The sequence below is a fragment of the Dermacentor andersoni genome, chromosome 3 (assembly GCF_023375885.2).
Source record: "Dermacentor andersoni chromosome 3, qqDerAnde1_hic_scaffold, whole genome shotgun sequence".
Classification (NCBI taxonomy): domain Eukaryota; kingdom Metazoa; phylum Arthropoda; class Arachnida; order Ixodida; family Ixodidae; genus Dermacentor; species Dermacentor andersoni.
In genome coordinates, this window is record NC_092816.1 from 226,458,870 (window position 1) to 226,476,955 (window position 18,086).

The 18,086-nt window shown below is 49.4% G+C and overlaps 2 protein-coding genes across 4 annotated transcripts in view; both read right to left on the reverse strand.

Annotated features, from left to right (window-relative positions):
* The window catches only part of LOC126536194 (uncharacterized), a 288,621-nt gene that overhangs the window by 51,752 nt on the left and 218,783 nt on the right, over window positions 1-18,086 (reverse strand). The gene's annotated exons all lie outside the window — the stretch shown is intronic.
* LOC126530379 (uncharacterized) lies at window positions 7,287-8,825 on the reverse strand. Its single transcript, XM_050177699.2, has one exon. The coding sequence runs from the start codon at window positions 8,781-8,783 to the stop codon at window positions 7,287-7,289; it is 1,497 nt and encodes a 498-aa protein (XP_050033656.2). The 5' UTR covers window positions 8,784-8,825.

Sequence of the window (18,086 nt, forward strand, 5' to 3'; positions counted from 1 at the left end):
CTTTCCTTTCCTTCCTTCTTCTCCGCCCTTAAACTGGCTCTCTTAACTACTACACGCAGAAACAAAGCAAAAGCGCGCATGCAATCCCATAGATGAGATGAATATATATATATATATATATATATATATAGAGAGAGAGAGAGAGAGAGAACTATCAGTCATAGCTCTCGTAGTATAGCCCTCTGGGCCGTTTCCTTTTTTTTTTCTTTTTTCTTTCGAAAGTAGTCCTATTAGGGTTATTATATTTACACGAAGGTATTTCGCCCTCGTCAGCAGCAGTCCTTGAGATTGTTATTCTGGCGGCTAGCTTCCCACGCTATGCGTGCCGCCATCGCACCTGGTTAAGCTTCTCCTAGACGCTAGAGTTACACTATGTCCGCACAACCTTGAGCGATCGGAATGCGCGTTTTCCCCGCTTGGCCGGCGGAGAAGGGAGGCTTTGTGTCCGGCCCGCAGAGCCCCCCCCCCCCCCCCCATCTCAGTAAGGTGCCTGGTGGTGGTCCCGTGCCGACGATGGCCTCTCGGTGAGCGCATATTTCCCCCTCATCTTTTAAGAGGTTCAATACTTACAAGCATTTGTCTCGCAAACCATATTTATTTAAAGGAAATTTTCCACGTCTCAATAATTTCTCTCGTCGTATTCGAGTGCTGATTGCCGTGTTATAGTTTGTAAACGAAGCTTTCCCTCAAGTCTAAATCTTTTAAGGTAGTTTTCCTAATCTCTAAAGCCGTTCGAGTTCGCTCTTCTCCTCGGGCGGCCATTTTTCCAAGAAAGTATGCCTTCCAACCACTCATGTTGTCCGACTATCGCGGACAACATGAGTCCCTTTCCACGTAAGTGTGAGGCTCGGAGCAGGAGCTGTGGCGCTTGAAAGTGGCCTGGGGCCTGACGAACCAACCGACTGAGCTATCTTTTCGGGCAACATCGAAGGGTCACGAGTTCAAATCACCTGTTATGTTCCTTTTTTTTCGCCCCTTTTTCTTTCTTTTTTTTTTTTTCCTTTAATGTATTTTCCTTTATTTTATCACTGTACGGGAACCCTCCTAAAATAAAAAAAGAAAGATATATATCTTCAAATATGTATGGCCTCACATGCGCAGATCATAAATACCAGGTTCTCTAGCCGAGTGCCATCCGTGCGGTATAGCCGAGCACAGATTGGTCCACCTCGACTGATCAAATAGGGCACCACTGTATATTAAATGAGGCGTACAACTCCTGCGGGACCCGCCGTGGTTACTCAGTGGCTATGGTGTTAGACTGGTGAGCACGAGGTCGCGGGATCGGATCCCGGCCACGGCGGCCGCATTTCGATGGGGGCGAAATGCGAAAACACCCGTGTACTTAGATTTAGGTGCACGTTAATGAACCCCAGGTGGTCGAAATTTCCGGAGTCCTCCACTACGGCGTGCCTCATAATCAGAAAGTGGTTTTGCCAGGTAAAAGCCCACAATTTATTTTTAAATTTACCTCCTGCGGGGACGGTACACTATCCACCTCCCGTGCAAGAGGACCGTGATTCAAATCCCGGACCGCTGAATTCTCCACCGGAAAATACCAGGAAAAAACAACAACCGTGTGTTGAGAAAATTGCACTAACAGGCCTGGAGTGCGGCCTGATCCCGGTGACCAGAACCGGTAACGCACTCTCTCACCAGAGCAGGATTGGCCACCCTGGTGCAGTACTTGGCCACAACCTCCTATATGAACACAACAATCAAACCCTGGCCCTCAGTCCCCAGCAGCTGCGAAGCAACTGACCACGGCGGCGGTCAGACCTGCGACGCTGCAGAGGGTGCTAAAAATGCCTGGCACCGGACAGGCCGCCATTGGAATATGAACCTGGCAACGTTTAACGCTAGAACGTTATCTAGTGAGGCGAGTCTAGCAGTGCTATTGGAGGAATTAGAGGGCAGTAAATGGGATAAAATGGGGCTCAGTGAAGTTAGGAGGCCAAAAGAAGCATATACAGTGCTAAAAAACGGGCACGTCTTGTGCTACCGGGGCTTAGCAGAGAGACGAGAACTAGGAGTCGGATTCCTGATTAATAAGAACATAGCTGGTAACATACAGGAATTCTATAGCATTAACGAGAGGGTGGCATGTCTTGTTGTGAAACTTAATAAGAGGTACAAAATGAAGGTTATACAGGTCTACGCCCCTACATCTAGTCATGATGACCAGGAAGTCGAAAGCTTCTATGAAGACGTAGAATCGGCGATGGGTAAAGTCAAAACAAAATACAGTATAATGATGGGCGCTTTCAATGCCAGGGTAGGCAAGAAGCAGGCCGTAGACAAGTCAGTGGGGGAATATGGCATAGGCTCTAGGAATAGCAGAGGAGAGTTATTAGTAGAGTTTGCAGTACAGAATAATATGCGGATAATGAATACCTTTTTCCGCAAGCGGGTTAGCTGAAAGTGGACATGGAGGAGCCCGAATGGTGAGACTAGAAATGAAATCGATTTTATACTCTGCGCGAACCCTGGCATCATACAAGATGTAGACGTGCTCGGCAAGGTGCGCTGCAGTGACCATAGGATGGTAAGAACTCGAATTAGCCTTGACCTGAGGAGGGAACGGAAGCAACTGGTACATAAGAAGTCGATCAATGAGTTAGCGGTAAGAGGGAAAATAGAGGAATTCCAGATCAAGCTACAGAACAGGTATTCGGCTTTGACTCAGGAAGAGGACCTTAGTGTTGAAGCAATGAACGACAATCTTGTGGGCATCATTAAGGAGTGTGCAATAGAAGTCGGTGGTAACTCCGTTAGACAGGATACCACTAAGCTATCGCAGGAGACGAAAGATCTGATCAAAAAACGCCAATGTACGAAAGCCTCTAACCCCACAGCTAGAATAGAACTGGCCGAACTTTCGAAGTTTATCAACAAGCGTAAGACAGCTGACATAAGGAAGTATAATATGGATAGAATTGAACATGCTCTCAGGAACGGAGGAAGCCTAAAAGCAGTAAAGAAGAAATTAGGAATTGGCAAGAATCAGATGTGGCTGAGGAGTTCTATAGAGATTTATACAGTACCAGTGGCACCCACGACGATAATGGAAGAGAGAATAGTCTAGAGGAATTCGAAATCCCACAGGTAACACCGGAAGAAGTAAAGAAAGCCTTGGGAGCTATGCAAAGGGGGAAGGCAGCTGGGGAGGATCAGGTAACAGCAGATTTGTTGAAGGATGGTGGGCAGATTGCTCTAGAGAAACTGGCCACCCTGTATACGCAATGCCTCAGGACTTCGAGCGTACCGGAATCTTGGAAAAACGCTAATATAATCCTAATCCATAAGAAAGGGGACGCCAAAGACTTGAAAAATTATAGACCGATCAGTTTACTGTCTGTTGCCTACAAAGTATTTACTAAGGTAATTGCGAATAGAATCAGGAACACCTTAGACTTCCGTCAACCAAAGGACTAGGCAGGATTCCGTAAAGTATACTCAACAATAGACCATATTCACACTATCAATCAGGTGATAGAAAAATGTGCGTAATATAACCAACCTTTATATATAGCTTTCATTGATTACGAGAAAGCGTTTGATTCAGTCGAAACCTCAGCAGTCATGGAAGCACTACGGAATCAGGGTGTAGATGAGCCATATGTAAAGATACTGGAAGCTATCTATAGCGGTTCCACAGCCACCGTAATCCTCCACAAAGAAAGCAACAAAATCCCAATAAAGAAAGGCGTCAGACAGGGAGATACGATATCTCCAATGCTATTCACAGCGTGTTTACAGGAGGTATTCAGAGACCTGGAGTGGGAAGAATTGGGGATAAAAGTTGATGGAGAATACCTTAGCAACGTGCGATTCGCTGATGATATTGCCTTGCTTAGTAACTCAGGAGACCGATTGCAATGCATGCTCACTGACCTGGAGAGGCAAAGCAGAAGGGTGGGTCTGAAAATTAATCTACAGAAAACTAAAGTAATGTTTAACAGTCTCGGAAGAGAACAGCAGTTTACGATAGGTAGCGAGGCACTGGAAGTGGTAAGGGAATACATCTACTTAGGGCAGGTAGTGACCACGGATCCGGATCATGAGACTGAAATAACCAGAAGAATAAGAATGGGCTGGGGTGCGTTTGGCAGGCATTCTCAAATCATGAACAGCAGGTTGCCACTATCCCTCAAGAGGAAAGTGTATAACAGCTGTGTCTTACCAGTACTCACCTACGGGGCAGAAACCTGGAGGCTTACGAAAAGGGTTCTGCTGAAATTGAGGACGACGCAACGAGCCATGGAAAGAAGAATGATAGGTGTAACGTTAAGGGATAAGAAAAGAGCAGATTGGGTGAGGGAACAAACGCGGGTAAATGACATCTTAGTTTTTTTTCATTTTCATTTATTTACCTTAAAGACCCCACTAGGGGGTATTACATAAGGGGTGGGTGTACATAAAAAATATAACACTCAAATTTGTGACAACAGGTACTCAGTCACATTGGTAGAAAAAGATGATGGACAGGTGAGAACGACGATATTGCGAGGAAGGCCGTTCCAGTCTTTGGCTGCACGAGGAAAAAAAGATGCTGAAAAATTTACAGTTCTCGTACGTGTACGGTAAACTTGCAGTTGGTGACCAGTGCGAGGGGATATGTATGCGGGTGGTGTTATGTAAGGGGCACTGTTAAGTGATGAATGGTAAAGCTTATAGAATAGGCAAAGTGTTGCTATGCGTCGGCGGAGGGATAAAGCTTGCAGCCCAGATTCCGCTTTGAGGGCGGTAACACTGATTTCGTGAGAATAAGATGAGTGAATGAATCTGGCGGCACGATTTTGTACCGCTTCAAGGTCATCTACGACGCATGCTTGATGTGGGGACCATATGGGTGACGCATACTCTAGTTTTGAACGGATGAGTGACTTATAGGCTAGTAATTTAACGTGTTGGGGAGCGTTACGAAGGTGACGTTTCAGAAAACCGAGAGTTCTATTTGCCGATGATATGATGTTTGTAGTATGTGCATGCCATGAGAGATCATTGGACAAAGTAACGCCTAAGTATTTAAATGATGTTATTGCTTGTATAGGTACGTTAGCAATTATGTACGGGAATGTAACGGGGTGCTTTTGGCGAGTAATGGAAAGAAGTTTGCATTTAGTCGGATTAAGGGTCATTAGCCAGCGGTCGCACCATTCCTGGACACGGTCTAGATCATGCTGAAGTTTTGCTGCGTCGCAATGATTAGAAACTGATCGGTAAATTACACAGTCGTCAGCGAACATTCGGATTTGGCAAGATAAGTGTTGAGGCAAGTCGTTAATATATATTAGAAATAGGAGAGGACCGAGAACAGAGCCTTGGGGTACACCGGATGTTACAGGAATAGGGTCAGAGGTATGATTATTAACAAGGACGTGTTGGGACCGTTTAGACAAGAATTCTTTGATCCAAATCAGAACGTTGTGGTCCAGGTTTAACTGGTTTAGTTTAAAAAGTAATCGTTGATGCGGCACTTTATCAAACGCTTTTGCGTAATCTAAGAAAATGGCATCAGTTATTATGTTGGTGTCGAGGTTAACATGCAAGTCATGAATGAAAATGGCCAGTTGGGTCTCGCATGAGAAGCCCTTTCGGAAGCCATGCTGAGATGGATGAAAAAAGTTATTTTTATCGAGAAATGCCATGATATTAGAATAAATGACATGCTCCATGATTTTGCACGGGACGCTTGTTAATGATATGGGGCGGTAATTTAGTGGGGAATCTTTTTTACCAGATTTGTAGACAGGAACAACCTTCCCCACTTTCCAATCATTTGGCAAGTGACCTACAGATAGTGAATGAGAAAATAAAATACACAGATACGCAGTAATGGTATGTCTGGTGTTCTTTAACAGCTTGGAATTGATTTCGTCGACGCCTGTCGATGAAGAAAGCTTAATGTTATCTAACAATGATAAAATTCCATCATGAGTTATTGTGATAGCAGGCATAGTAGACAAAGTTTTAGCTGGTGTCGTAAGCAGAGGTGTACTGGGTTCTTTTGTGAAAACTGTGCTAAAAGCAATGTTGAAGGTGTTAGCGCATTCGAGGTCCCCGACGGTTTCTCCCAATTCGTTGGTCAGAGTGATAGCGCGCGGTTCGATAGGGTTGATGACCTTCCAAAATTTTCTCACGTTATCATTTAACAATTTTGTCAGATCGTTGTTGAAAAATTTGAACTTAGCATTTCTCACAGCAATCAGGTAGGCATTCTCGGCAGTATAGTACCGCTGCCACGCATTAGACGAGGCTCTTATCTTAGCAGCACGAAAGAAGCGCTTTTTTCTGCCTTCTAATGTTTTAAGTGTCTTAGTGTACCATGGCTTTTGGTGATTTTCACGGAAAGTAATTTTAGGAATGAATTTGTTGGCCAAGTCCTGTATTTTGTATTTGAATACCTCCCAGCTCTTCTGGAGAGGCATGCTGTAAAATTGGGCTTCAAATAAAGGGAAAAAATTTCTAAGCTCGTTGTTAATTGCGTCATAGTTGCCTTTTTCATATAGAAGGATTGTTTTCTTACGTTTTTCGCGCCGTTCAAGGCAGAACGAAAATTCGGCGTGGATAACCTTGTGATCACTAATTTCTTGCAGGTAAGTTATATGTGATAAGCTCTCTGGATTCGTAGTTAGTATAAGATCCAAGATATTAGTACTGACGCCAGCAACACGCGTTGGTTCCCTTACCAACTGAGTGAGATTGGCATTCAGACATAATTCTATAAAATCCTTTAATTCTCTGTGGTTCGCACCTGAGGGAGCTAGTTTCTGCCAGTCGATACCGGGATAATTGAAATCACCGAATAGCAATATATGTGAATTTGGATGTGCAGTACCGAGATCAATCAGAATATTGTTCAGCTCACTTGCAAAGTTAGGTGAAGTATGCGGAGCCCTGTAGCAAACACCAAGCAAAACGGATTGCGCCGATGAGCGAAAAATTAACCATAACATTTCTAAATCAGAGACGATGTCTAATGGTGTGCACGATAAATTAGGGCCCACAGCAATCAGGACACCGCCCCCTCGAGTGCATCTGCGGTCATTTCTGAAAACTTGGAAACCTGCCAAGTCGGCAAGTACTTCTGTATCAGTGACATCAGGGGTAAGCCACGTTTCGGTTAGTATAAGTATGCTGCTGTTTGAAGAAATCATGATGTTAGACACGAGTTCACGCTTAGGTAGGAAACTGCGAATATTTGTGAATATGACAGACAATGATATATTATTTCTTGGCATGGTTTGGGGGCGGGTAATCACATTTTTCCGGGCGGACGATTGCTATAACACTTCTCTTACAGTTTCAGATACGCTATCAAACACGTAGCGCTTCTGTCCGATGTGCAGGGTTTTGTAGCGCAGATTAAATGGGGCAGATTGCTTTCTGGCAAATGCAACGAGCTGGCTGCGAGCAATTCGAACTGCACGAGAAAAATCTTCGCCAATACTATAATTGGTACCTTTTAGTTTCCGGGCGCTCGACAGGACAGTTTCTTTTGTTTTGAAAAATGTGAATTTTGTTATTATTGGACGGGGTTTGTCGTTCGAATGACGTCCGAGACGATGGGCGCGCTCTATCTCTTTTGTGTCGATGTGTACATCTAAATGCTCGCGGCAATGTTTAATGATAAGTTGTTCTGATTGTGCGTACGATTCAGCTGTAGTTTCAGGGAGTCCGTAGAAAACCAAGTTGTTCCGTCGCGTTCGGTTTTCCGCATCGTCAAAACGTGCCTCTAGTTTTGAAATTAAGCGAGTAGCTTTAGTTGCGTCGGCGCGGAGAACTTCTGTGTCTGTTTTAAGTGTTACAAGGCTTTCGTAATGGCTCTCAAGTTCGGTCATACGTTTGCCTAGGTCAGATACATTTCTGTCTGTCGCTAATAACTGAGATTTTAGATCTTGAACTTCAGAAATAAGCTTGGACTGGCCAGTAGATATCTTCTTTAGCTCTGCGAGGATAGCTGCAGTATCCGGACCGGGGTTAGTTTCTATATCACCGGAAAGTAGGAGTAACAGCGAAAAAACGACATGAAAACAATCAGCAAGAACAGCGTTAAGGCACTGTGGGCTTGGCAGCTGTACTAAGAAGTAGTTGTTAGACTTTTTGGCAAAGAGGCTGAAACGTTCACCAACCTGCATTACGAAGACGAACGGATTAGTGGCCTGCGCAGTGGCAAAGCCGCCAAGCCCACAAAGTGCCACTGGTGGCTGCTCCTGTTTTATAGCTGGCCCTAGTAGTGATGTTGGATGCGATGGGGCTTCCCATTCTGTGGCGAGGGGCAGATAATCCAAGGACGAGTGTGTCGTTCCAAAGACGGGTGAAGCGATGGCAGTGGCTCGTTGACGAGCGCCTGATACATCCACGCTGAGATGGATTGGTAAATATGAAGGTGCGGTCAGTGGCGTAGTCGCCAGTCCAGGAAGGAAAAGACACGCGATGAATGGTCCGAGCACCTGCATTACGAAGACGAACGGATTAGTGGCCTGCGCAGTGGCAAAGCCGCCAAGCCCACAAAGTGCCACTGGTGGCTGCTCCTGTTTTATAGCTGGCCCTAGTAGTGATGTTGGATGCGATGGGGCTTCCCATTCTGTGGCGAGGGGCAGATAATCCAAGGACGAGTGTGTCGTTCCAAAGACGGGTGAAGCGATGGCAGTGGCTCGTTGACGAGCGCCTGATACATCCACGCTGAGATGGATTGGTAAATATGAAGGTGCGGTCAGTGGCGTAGTCGCCAGTCCAGGAAGGAAAAGACACGCGATGAATGGTCCGAGCACCTGCATTACGAAGACGAACGGATTAGTGGCCTGCGCAGTGGCAAAGCCGCCAAGCCCACCTCAAGAAAAAGAAATGGGCATGGGCCGTACATGTAATGAGGAGGGAAGATAACCGATGGTCATTAAGGGTTACGGACAGTGGCGTAGCAACAGGGGGGGGGGGGGGGGGGGGGGCGGGGGGCCGAGGGCCCCGAGTGCAAGGGGCCAGTGGGGGGGTGTCATATACGCCTGAAGACACCCCTCTTTCCGCCGGCTTGACTGGGCGCAAATGGCAAAGAATGCTCCGGTATCCAGTAGCCCGAGCTCATGCACCCGATGCGTTGCACCGCAGAATTTTCGGCTGCATCTCTATCAACACCCCACGAAATACCTGCACGATTGTGCGGGCTAAAAAACTTAATTCGCGAAATGGTCGCTAAACTACTCGCCTTAGCGGAACGTTTCATATGGGGTGCGTCGTGCCGTGCGTTCATGCTGGGGGCCGGCGTCGCTAAACGTACAGTCAGGCGTTGTAAGGCGTTGATGCTCTTGGGCCCCTCTTCCGTTCAGAACGCGCAGTGAACAAAGACAGCAGCAAGAGGGCGTTCAACCAGCGCGCCCGGCGCTCACGTTTACGGCGAAGCGTTCGTTGAGAGCGACGTTGCATAAGTGCGGCCGTCAAAAGTCGCGAATCGGATTCTCTGGATCGTCTTCAGACTCGGTTCGACCGAAGAGTTTTGCGGCGTATGACTCGACAGGCTGTAGTCGCGGGTCCGCAGCGATGTTCGGCTCGCTTTTAATTCCCTCTACCGCTCCCTCCAAGAAGCCGCTGTGAAACCTGCCATGTTTCACGCTTTCCTTCTTACCCTCGAAAGTTTGAGAAAACTTTTGTTGTTGCGTCACTTCATGTTACAAGTACAGTGCCTGTATCAGCTGCACAGAATTTTATTAAAAAAGGTGCATTTTGTAAGGATATTTCCCGATCGAGATTCTATGAAGTTGTCTTTTTGTGATTGCTAGGAACTCGGTAGCGCAAAAAATATGGCAGATAAGTAATAATCATATCCTTAATAATCCCTTAATCAGTACTTATAGAGGAAGCACTTCAATTCGAGAATTGAGGACTCAAAGTCATACTATTAACTCAACAAAAACTTCTTAAACAAAATCGTTTTGCGTGCTACAACCTACAGTACTTGGCAGCATCGAAAGATATGGCAGCAGCGAAAGAAATATGAGATAGTGGACCAGTGACGTTGATCCCTTAATCCTCTTCATTGCGAGTGCAGACCAACAGTAGTGCAAGCTTTCGCTAGGACGGCCTTCATCGCGGTCTTTCTTTTTTAATTTTATGGTGACGCCAAGAATCACCGCCAAGCGTGCTCTATTCTGTTCCCAATCTTTTGGTGGTACCGCAGCACGGATAATCACGTTTGTCCGTATAGCAACAAATAAAAACAAGGCTTTAATGATCACAATGAAGAGAACTCGTAATTGTCATAGCATTGACGTCCGCGCAGTAGGGAGGCAGGTGGCGTTTTGCGTATTTCTAATATGGTGGGGATATCAGCGTCACTGAAACACAATTTAATTTTTGTTTTCGTTCAGGGCTGCCCACAGCCACAATACTGCGCGCCATATAGTGCCTACGAGGATTTTTGTGAAGTTGTTGTTGGGCAAGATATAAAGATCGGCCTTCAATTTTGCAAATGCAATGCTGCCGCTAAAATTGGTAATTAAAACGTTACAAAGATATTTTTTGTTACTTGTGACGTCAGCCGTATTTGCCACGATGCCACATTTGTATTGGCTGCCAAGCCTTACAGTCTGACAGAAGATGCGCACATGCGCTTATCACAGGTTATAAGTGCAGCACCCAAACCCTTCGGAGTCACCCTGTGGTATTTGGCGCAGAAAAAAACAGCGTGTATACCTGCTGCATTCGCCATCTCTGGGAAAGAAAGCGAAGGAGAGGGGGACGCGGGGGACATGCGCGGTGTCCAAGGCGGCTGTACTGGTGCTGAAACCCGGAAATTGTTGATATCCTCGCCTTCCTCGTCTACACCCGGCGGGGGGGGGGGGGGGGGGGGTGACAGAAGATCTATGGGCCCCGGGTGCCAGACGACCTAGCTACGCCACCGGTTACGGACTGGATTCCATGGGAACGAAAGCGTAGTAGGGGGCGGCAGAAAGTTAGGTGGGCGGATGACATTAAGACGTTTGTAGGGACAACACGGCCACAATTAGTACATGACCGGGGTAGTTGGAGAAGTATGGGAGAGGCCTTTGCCCTGCAGTGGGCGTAACTAGGATGATGATGATGATGATGATGATGATGTATCCACCGATTGCTTGCAGGTTGTGAACCAGAACGAGCTGCATTTCCACAGGGCTCAGAAGAAGTTTCTTCAAGATTTGCGATTGGCGACTCAAACAGCAGACTTCCTGTGAGGCAACTTGGTGGTTCGACAGCGTAGGAGAGGACGTCAAAATCCAGGGCAAATCAAGAGGTAACGACATTCGCAGATGCCTCAATCCCGAAGAATGTTGCTGATCTACTCAAGCTTGGTCCTAAATTTTGTGAGCATCCTGCTCTGGACAAGACGGAACTGCTCAGCCACGTCAGGACAGCTGCTGGTAGAGCAAGAACAGATGAATCCGACAGGTGCATCAGAGAAGGTGCTGGCTGCCTGCCCCAGCAGGTTAAAAAAGGCAACACAGTTCGGCTCCGCAAAGCAGGGACCGTCCTTCGGGAAGTGGGGCTCAAGCTGCTTCTATCCGGAAAGAAGATGGATTTGTCGTGATGCCTGGTGGCTTGTACAAGAACAATCCAGATTCGGCTTTTCTAGGCAACCTCAAGGAAGTGCAAGGAGTGGCTCCTGCGAAGGTGAAGACAAGGGCTGTTCAGCTTTGCGAAAAAGCTGGACTCTGCAAGCTGGCCTGCTCTATAAAGGCCTCCAAAGGAACCAGTCTTTCTGTGGTTGTCAGCGCCAAGACGCACAAGGAACTGCGCCCTTTTCGGGCCAATGTTTCTGAGCGCGGCACTGAGAACGACAAGTGGGAGTGTTCCCGCAAAGGTTTTTGTGCCTCCTCGACATCAATGACCCCTTCGTCATAAAGACGCCAGGTACTGTCTCCACCTTTCTCCCTGAGGAATGTGCAAAGGCTGTCCGAGCTTTAACCGTGGACCTCAATGACTTATATTACTCTTTGCCTAAAGAAGATGTATGCATTGAAGTTGGCCATTGCATAGACAAATGCGGTGATCTTAAGTTTCAGAATGCACGTGATATTGACACGTGTACTTATCTGGCGACCACGTTTTCGCACAGCGCGGGACGCGCTTGCATGTATCCGAAGTTTCTGGAAAGTTATCGATGCTTCTACCCGGCTGTCTGTTGTCGCCGAACGTTGTGTTATCTGATTTCATCGTGTGACGCGAATGGTGTAGAACATTGTGGAAGGCGCGCGGGTCCGAACGATTAGTCTGGAACATTCGACGCCTGCTGTATAAAAGCCGACGCGCTTGCCTCGCTGATCAGATTTCCGACGATCGCCGACTGTGTTCGCTGCTTTCGTTGTGCTATAAGTGTAGCCTGTTTTGTGGGCACAGGTTCGCCCAATAAAATCTAGTTTTGCCTTTCACAGTATTGCTACTGTGTTCTTAACGTCACCACCACGTGACATCTGGTGGAGGTGCTAGTGCGTTCATGTACCGAACGCCCCCGCAAAGCCGCGATCCAAGCCCGAAGCCCGAGGACAAAACCAACATCGCCCAAGACCAGCGTGCTAGCCGCAGACTTCAAGGACTGCCCCCAGAGCACGGACTTCTACCTGAGTCGACAAAGAAGATCGTGGTCAAAACAACCCCAATGGCTGCCCCAGCGTCCCCCGTTATCCTACAACAACCTCGGGACCCACCAACCTTCCATGGAGCAGCGACTGAAGACCCGGAATCATGGCTGGAGACCTACGAACGCATCGCGACGTTCAACAACTGGGACTCCGACGACAAGCTGCGGCATGTCTACTTCGCTTTAGAAGACGCCGCCAGAACTTGGTTTGAGAACAGGGAATCGACCTTGACAACGTGGGACCTGTTCCGTAGCGGCTTCCTGCGCACCTTTACAAGCGTCGTGCGCAAGGAAAGGGCTGAAGCTATGCTGGACGCCCGAGTGCAGCTACCAAACGACAACGTTACCATCTTTACGGAAGAAATGAGCCGCCTATTCCGCCACGCTGACCCGGAAATGTCCGAGGAAAAGAAAGTCCGGCTACTGATGCGTGGTGTAAAGGAGGAACTTTTCGCCGGTATGGTACGAAGCCCACCGAAGACCGTCGACGAGTTTCTTCGCGAGGCCACTAGCATCGAGAAGACACTCGAGATGCGCAACCGGCAATTCGACCGCCTCACCAACTCTACAAGCTATGCCGGCGTTCAATCGCTGGCCTCCGACGACCTGCGCGAGGCTATCAGGGCAGTCGTACGAGAGGAGCTCCAGAAGATCTTCCCGTCGTCGCAGCCTCAAGTGGCCTCGATCGCTGACATCGTCAAAGATGAGGTTCAGCGGTCGCTTGGGGTTCCGGAGGTGCAACCTCAATTACCGCAACCCCAGCCAGAAGCGATGACCTACGCCGCCGTCGCACGCCGTCAAGGTCCTCCTCCGCGACCGCGACAGCGCCCTGTAACGCCGCAATTCCGTCGACCACCCCCGCCGCCAGCACGCCCACCCGTCGCCCAGCGCAGCTACCCGAGGAAGACAGACGTATGGCGCGCTCCTGACCACCGCCCGCTGTGCTACCACTGCGGAGAAGCGGGTCACGTCTACCGACGATGTCCATACCGGGAGATGGGACTGCGAGGTTTCGCCGTCAACGCTCCGCGCCCGCAGCAAGGTGAACGCCCTCGCGATATCGCTGACTACCTCGCGGCTACTCAGTGGAGCTCTCGACGACCGTCGCGTTCGCCATCACCAGGCCGCTACCTGTCGCCGCAGCGCCGACCATTCACTGGCCCAGCCCGGGGCCGGTCAGCAAGCCCATATCCGGAAAACTAAAAGCAGCAACCGATGGAGGTGCGGTTGCTGTCCGTCGAACTGACGAAGACCCTCCGCCGCCGACGAAGACGCCGAAGAAACTACCTCGACAACATAACGACACGCCGCCGTCCCGACGAAGTCTGGAAAGAAAGAATGCGACGACGAAAGACGACCTGACGACGTCACATACCAGCCACAGGTCAACGCGACGCAGCCGTGATCCGACGCCAAGACCTAACTGCAACGCCAGACAAAGAACCACCGACCTCGAGGTGCTTCTGGACGGCCACGCAGTTACCGCCTTAGTGGACACAGGGGCTGATTACTCCGTAATGAGTGGACACATCGCCGCCCAGTTGAAGAAAGTTAAGACCGCATGGGAAGGCCCTCAAATTCGGACCGCTGGAGGACACCTCATCACGCCGACTGGAATCTGCACGGCAAGAATAACCATTCATGACCGGACTTATCCTGCCACCTTCGTTATCCTGCAACAGTGTTCACGAGACGTCATTCTCGGCATGGACTTCCTCAACCAACACGGCGCAATCATCGACCTGAAGTCGCAGTCAGTAACGCTGTCGGAAGATCAAGCGATACCGTCGGAGAGCCCTCGTAGTCACCACGCCTTGAGTGTGCTCGAAGATCAAGTGAGCATCCCGCCTCGCTGCAGCATCGTTATTTCGGTCGGCACCGAAACACCCGCTGACGTAGAAGGCGTCATCGAAGGCGACCAACATCTACTGCTCGACCGTGAAATTTGCGTCGCAAGAGGGATCGCTCGACTCCACGGAGGAAACACGAAAGTGTTGCTGACAAACTTCAGCAAGGAGTTCAAGCACATCAACAAGGGCACGACGATCGCATACATCGAGGAAATTCAGGAAACCAGCGATGCCTTTGTCCTCTCGGATTCTGTTGCATCTACCCCGACGACCGTAGTTCCCGAGCCAGACTTCGACATAAATCCAAGTCTCCCTGTGATTAAGCAGCAACAGCTCAGAAGTCTGCTTCGACGATACAAAGACTGCTTTTCGACGTCATCGAGGATTCGACAAACACCAGTCGCAAAGCATCGCATAATAACCGAAGAGTGCGCTCGACCACTACGCCAGAGCCCTTACCGAGTTTCGACACGAGAACGCGAAGCTATAAGACAACAAGTCGACGAAATGCTGCGCGACGACATCATCCAGCCGTCGAAAAGCCCGTGGGCCTCTCCTGTAGTCCTGGTAAAGAAAAAGGACGGAACCCTACGCTTCTGCGTCGATTATCATCGACTGAACAAGATCACGAAGAAGGATGTGTACCCCCTTCCACGGATAGACGACGCATTGGATCGGCTCTGCAACGCTAAATACTTCTCGTCGATGGACCTCAAGTCTGGCTACTGGCAAATAGAAGTCGACGAGAGAGATCGCGAAAAGACTGCCTTCATCACGCCAGACGGCCTCTACGAGTTCAAGGTCATGCCATTCGGACTGTGCTCGGCGCCTGCAACGTTTCAGCGCGTCATGGACACGGTGTTAGCCGGACTGAAGTGGCAGACGTGCCTTGTTTACCTGGATGACGTCGTTGTCTTCGCCGGAAATTTCGACGATCACCTTAGGCGGCTCTCGACAGTGTTGGAAGCCATCAAGTTATCAGGGCTCACTCTGAAGCCGGAAAAGTGCCGTTTCGCTTACGATGAGCTTTTGTTCCTAGGCCACGTGATCAGCAAATCAGGAGTACGCCCCGACCCACAGAAGACAGCTGCCATCGCAAAGTTCCCGCAGCCAACCGACAAGAAGGCAGTGCGCAGATTCCTTGGCATGTGTGCCTACTATACGCGCTTTGTCAAGGACTTTTCACGCATCGCTGAGCCGCTGACAAAGCTAACTAAATGTGACGTCGAGTTCAAGTGGGAAACGCCGCAGGCCGGCGCATTTCAAGAACTCAAACGACGCATGCAGTCGCCGCCCGTACTTGCGCACTTCGACGAGCACGCCGATACCGAAATACACACTGACGCCAGTAGCCTAGGCCTCGGTGCCGTCCTAGTCCAGAGAAAAGATGGACATGAACACGTGATAGCTTACGCTAGCCGGTCGTTGTCAAAAGCGGAAGGCAATTATTCTACAACCGAAAAGGAATGCCTCGCCATCGTTTGGGCTACAGCGAAATTTCGCCCTTACCTCTATTGCAGGCCATTCAAAGTGGTCAGCGATCATCACGCGTTGTGTTGGCTAGCTAACTTAAAGGACCCTTCAGGACGGCTGGCGCGGTGGAGCCTCAGACTACAAGAATACGACATCACTGTAACATACAAGTCCGGAAGAAAACACTCAGATGCCGATTGCCTATCCCGCGCCCCCATTGACCCACCGCCGCAAGATGACGAGGATGACGACACCTTCCTTGGCATAATAAGCGCGGAAGACTTCGCCGAACAACAACGAGGGGACCCGGAGCTAAAAGCCCTAGTCGAGTATTTGAAGGGCACACCGACGTTGTCCCTAGGGCATTTAAGCGTGGATTATCTTCGTTCACGCTTCAAAACAACCTACTCGTGAAGAAGAACTTCTCACCAGTCCGCGCCAGCTACCTCCTTGTTGTACCGTCAGCGCTGCGTCCAGATATACTGTACGCCCTACACGACGATCCAACCGCTGGGCACCTCGGATTCTCCCGTACGCTGTCGAGAATACAGGAAAGGTATTACTAGCCGCGTCTGACCGCCGACGTCGCCCGTTACGTCAAGACATGCCGAGATTGTCAGCGACGCAAGACACCACCGACAAGGCCAGCTGGATTACTACAGCCGATCGAACCTCCTCGCCGACCATTCCAGCAGATTGGGATGGATTTGTTGGGGCCGTTTCCGATGTCAACATCCGGGAATAAGTGGATCGTCGTGGCGACGGACTATCTCACCCGCTTTGCTGAAACTAAAGCTCTACCAAAAGGCAGCGCAGCCGAAGTGGCGAAATTTTTCGTCGAAAACATCCTGCTGCGACATGGTGCCCCAGAAGTCCTCATCACCGACAGAGGAACGGCTTTTACAGCAGAGCTCACCCAAGCCATTCTGCAGTACAGCCAGACAAGCCACAGGAGGACAACTGCCTACCATCCGCAGACGAATGGTCTCACGGAGCGCCTGAACAAGACCCTCGCCGACATGCTAGCAATGTACGTCGACGTCGAACACAAGACGTGGGACGCGGTCCTGCCGTACGTAACCTTTGCGTACAACACGGCGGTGCAAGAAACAACACAGATCACGCCGTTCAAGCTGGTCTACGGCAGGAACCCGACGACGACGCTTGACGCCATGCTGCCGCACGTAACTGACGAAGAGAATGTTGACGTCGCTAGCTATCTCCAGCGCGCCGAAGAAGCCCGACAGCTCGCCCGCCTGCGAATCAAGAGCCAGCAGAGGACCGACAGCCGACACTACAACCTCCGACGACGCTTCGTCGAGTACCAGCCTGGCGACCGTGTTTGGGTCTGGACCCCGATACGCCGACGAGGACTCAGTGAGAAGCTACTCCGACGCTATTTTGGACCCTACAAGGTCATCCGACGTATTGGCGCTCTGGATTATGAGGTCGTGCCAGACGGCATTTCGCATTCACAGCGGCGCCGCGCACGATCTGAAGTGGTCCACGTGGTGCGCCTTAAACCCTTTTACGGACGCTGACGAACTTCGTCATTTTTGTTCTTTTCTTTGCTACGAGTGCTTTTGTTTATTAACTTCGTTTGTTTGCAGCATCGGGTCGATGCTTTTTAAGAGGGGGGTATTGACACGTGTACTTATCTGGCGACCACGTTTTCGCACAGCGCGGGACGCGCTTGCATGTATCCGAAGTTTCTGGAAAGTTATCGATGCTTCTACCCGGCTGTCTGTTGTCGCCGAACGTTGTGTTATCTGATTTCATCGTGTGACGCAAATGGTGTAGAACATTGTGGAAGGCGCGCGGGTCCGAACGATTAGTCTGGAACATTCGACGCCTGCTGTATAAAAGCCGACGCGCTTGCCTCGCTGATCAGATTTCCGACGATCGCCGACTGTGTTCGCTGCTTTCGTTGTGCTATAAGTGTAGCCTGTTTTGTGGGCACAGGTTCGCCCAATAAAATCTAGTTTTGCCTTTCACAGTATTGCTACTGTGTTCTTAACGTCACCACCACGTGACAATATGAATGACGACAGGTTCATAGAGCTCTTAAGGTTTTACATGCTTTCCATTTTCGTCTCCACGGAGGATAAGCTTTTTATACAGAAGCGAGGTGTGTGCATCGGTTCATGTATAGC

What these genes read in the sequence shown, in the direction of transcription:
- LOC126530379 (XM_050177699.2), bottom strand. Translation starts at nt 8,783, where the DNA reads ATGCAGGTGCTCGGACCATTCATCGCGTGTCTTTTCCTTCCTGGACTG.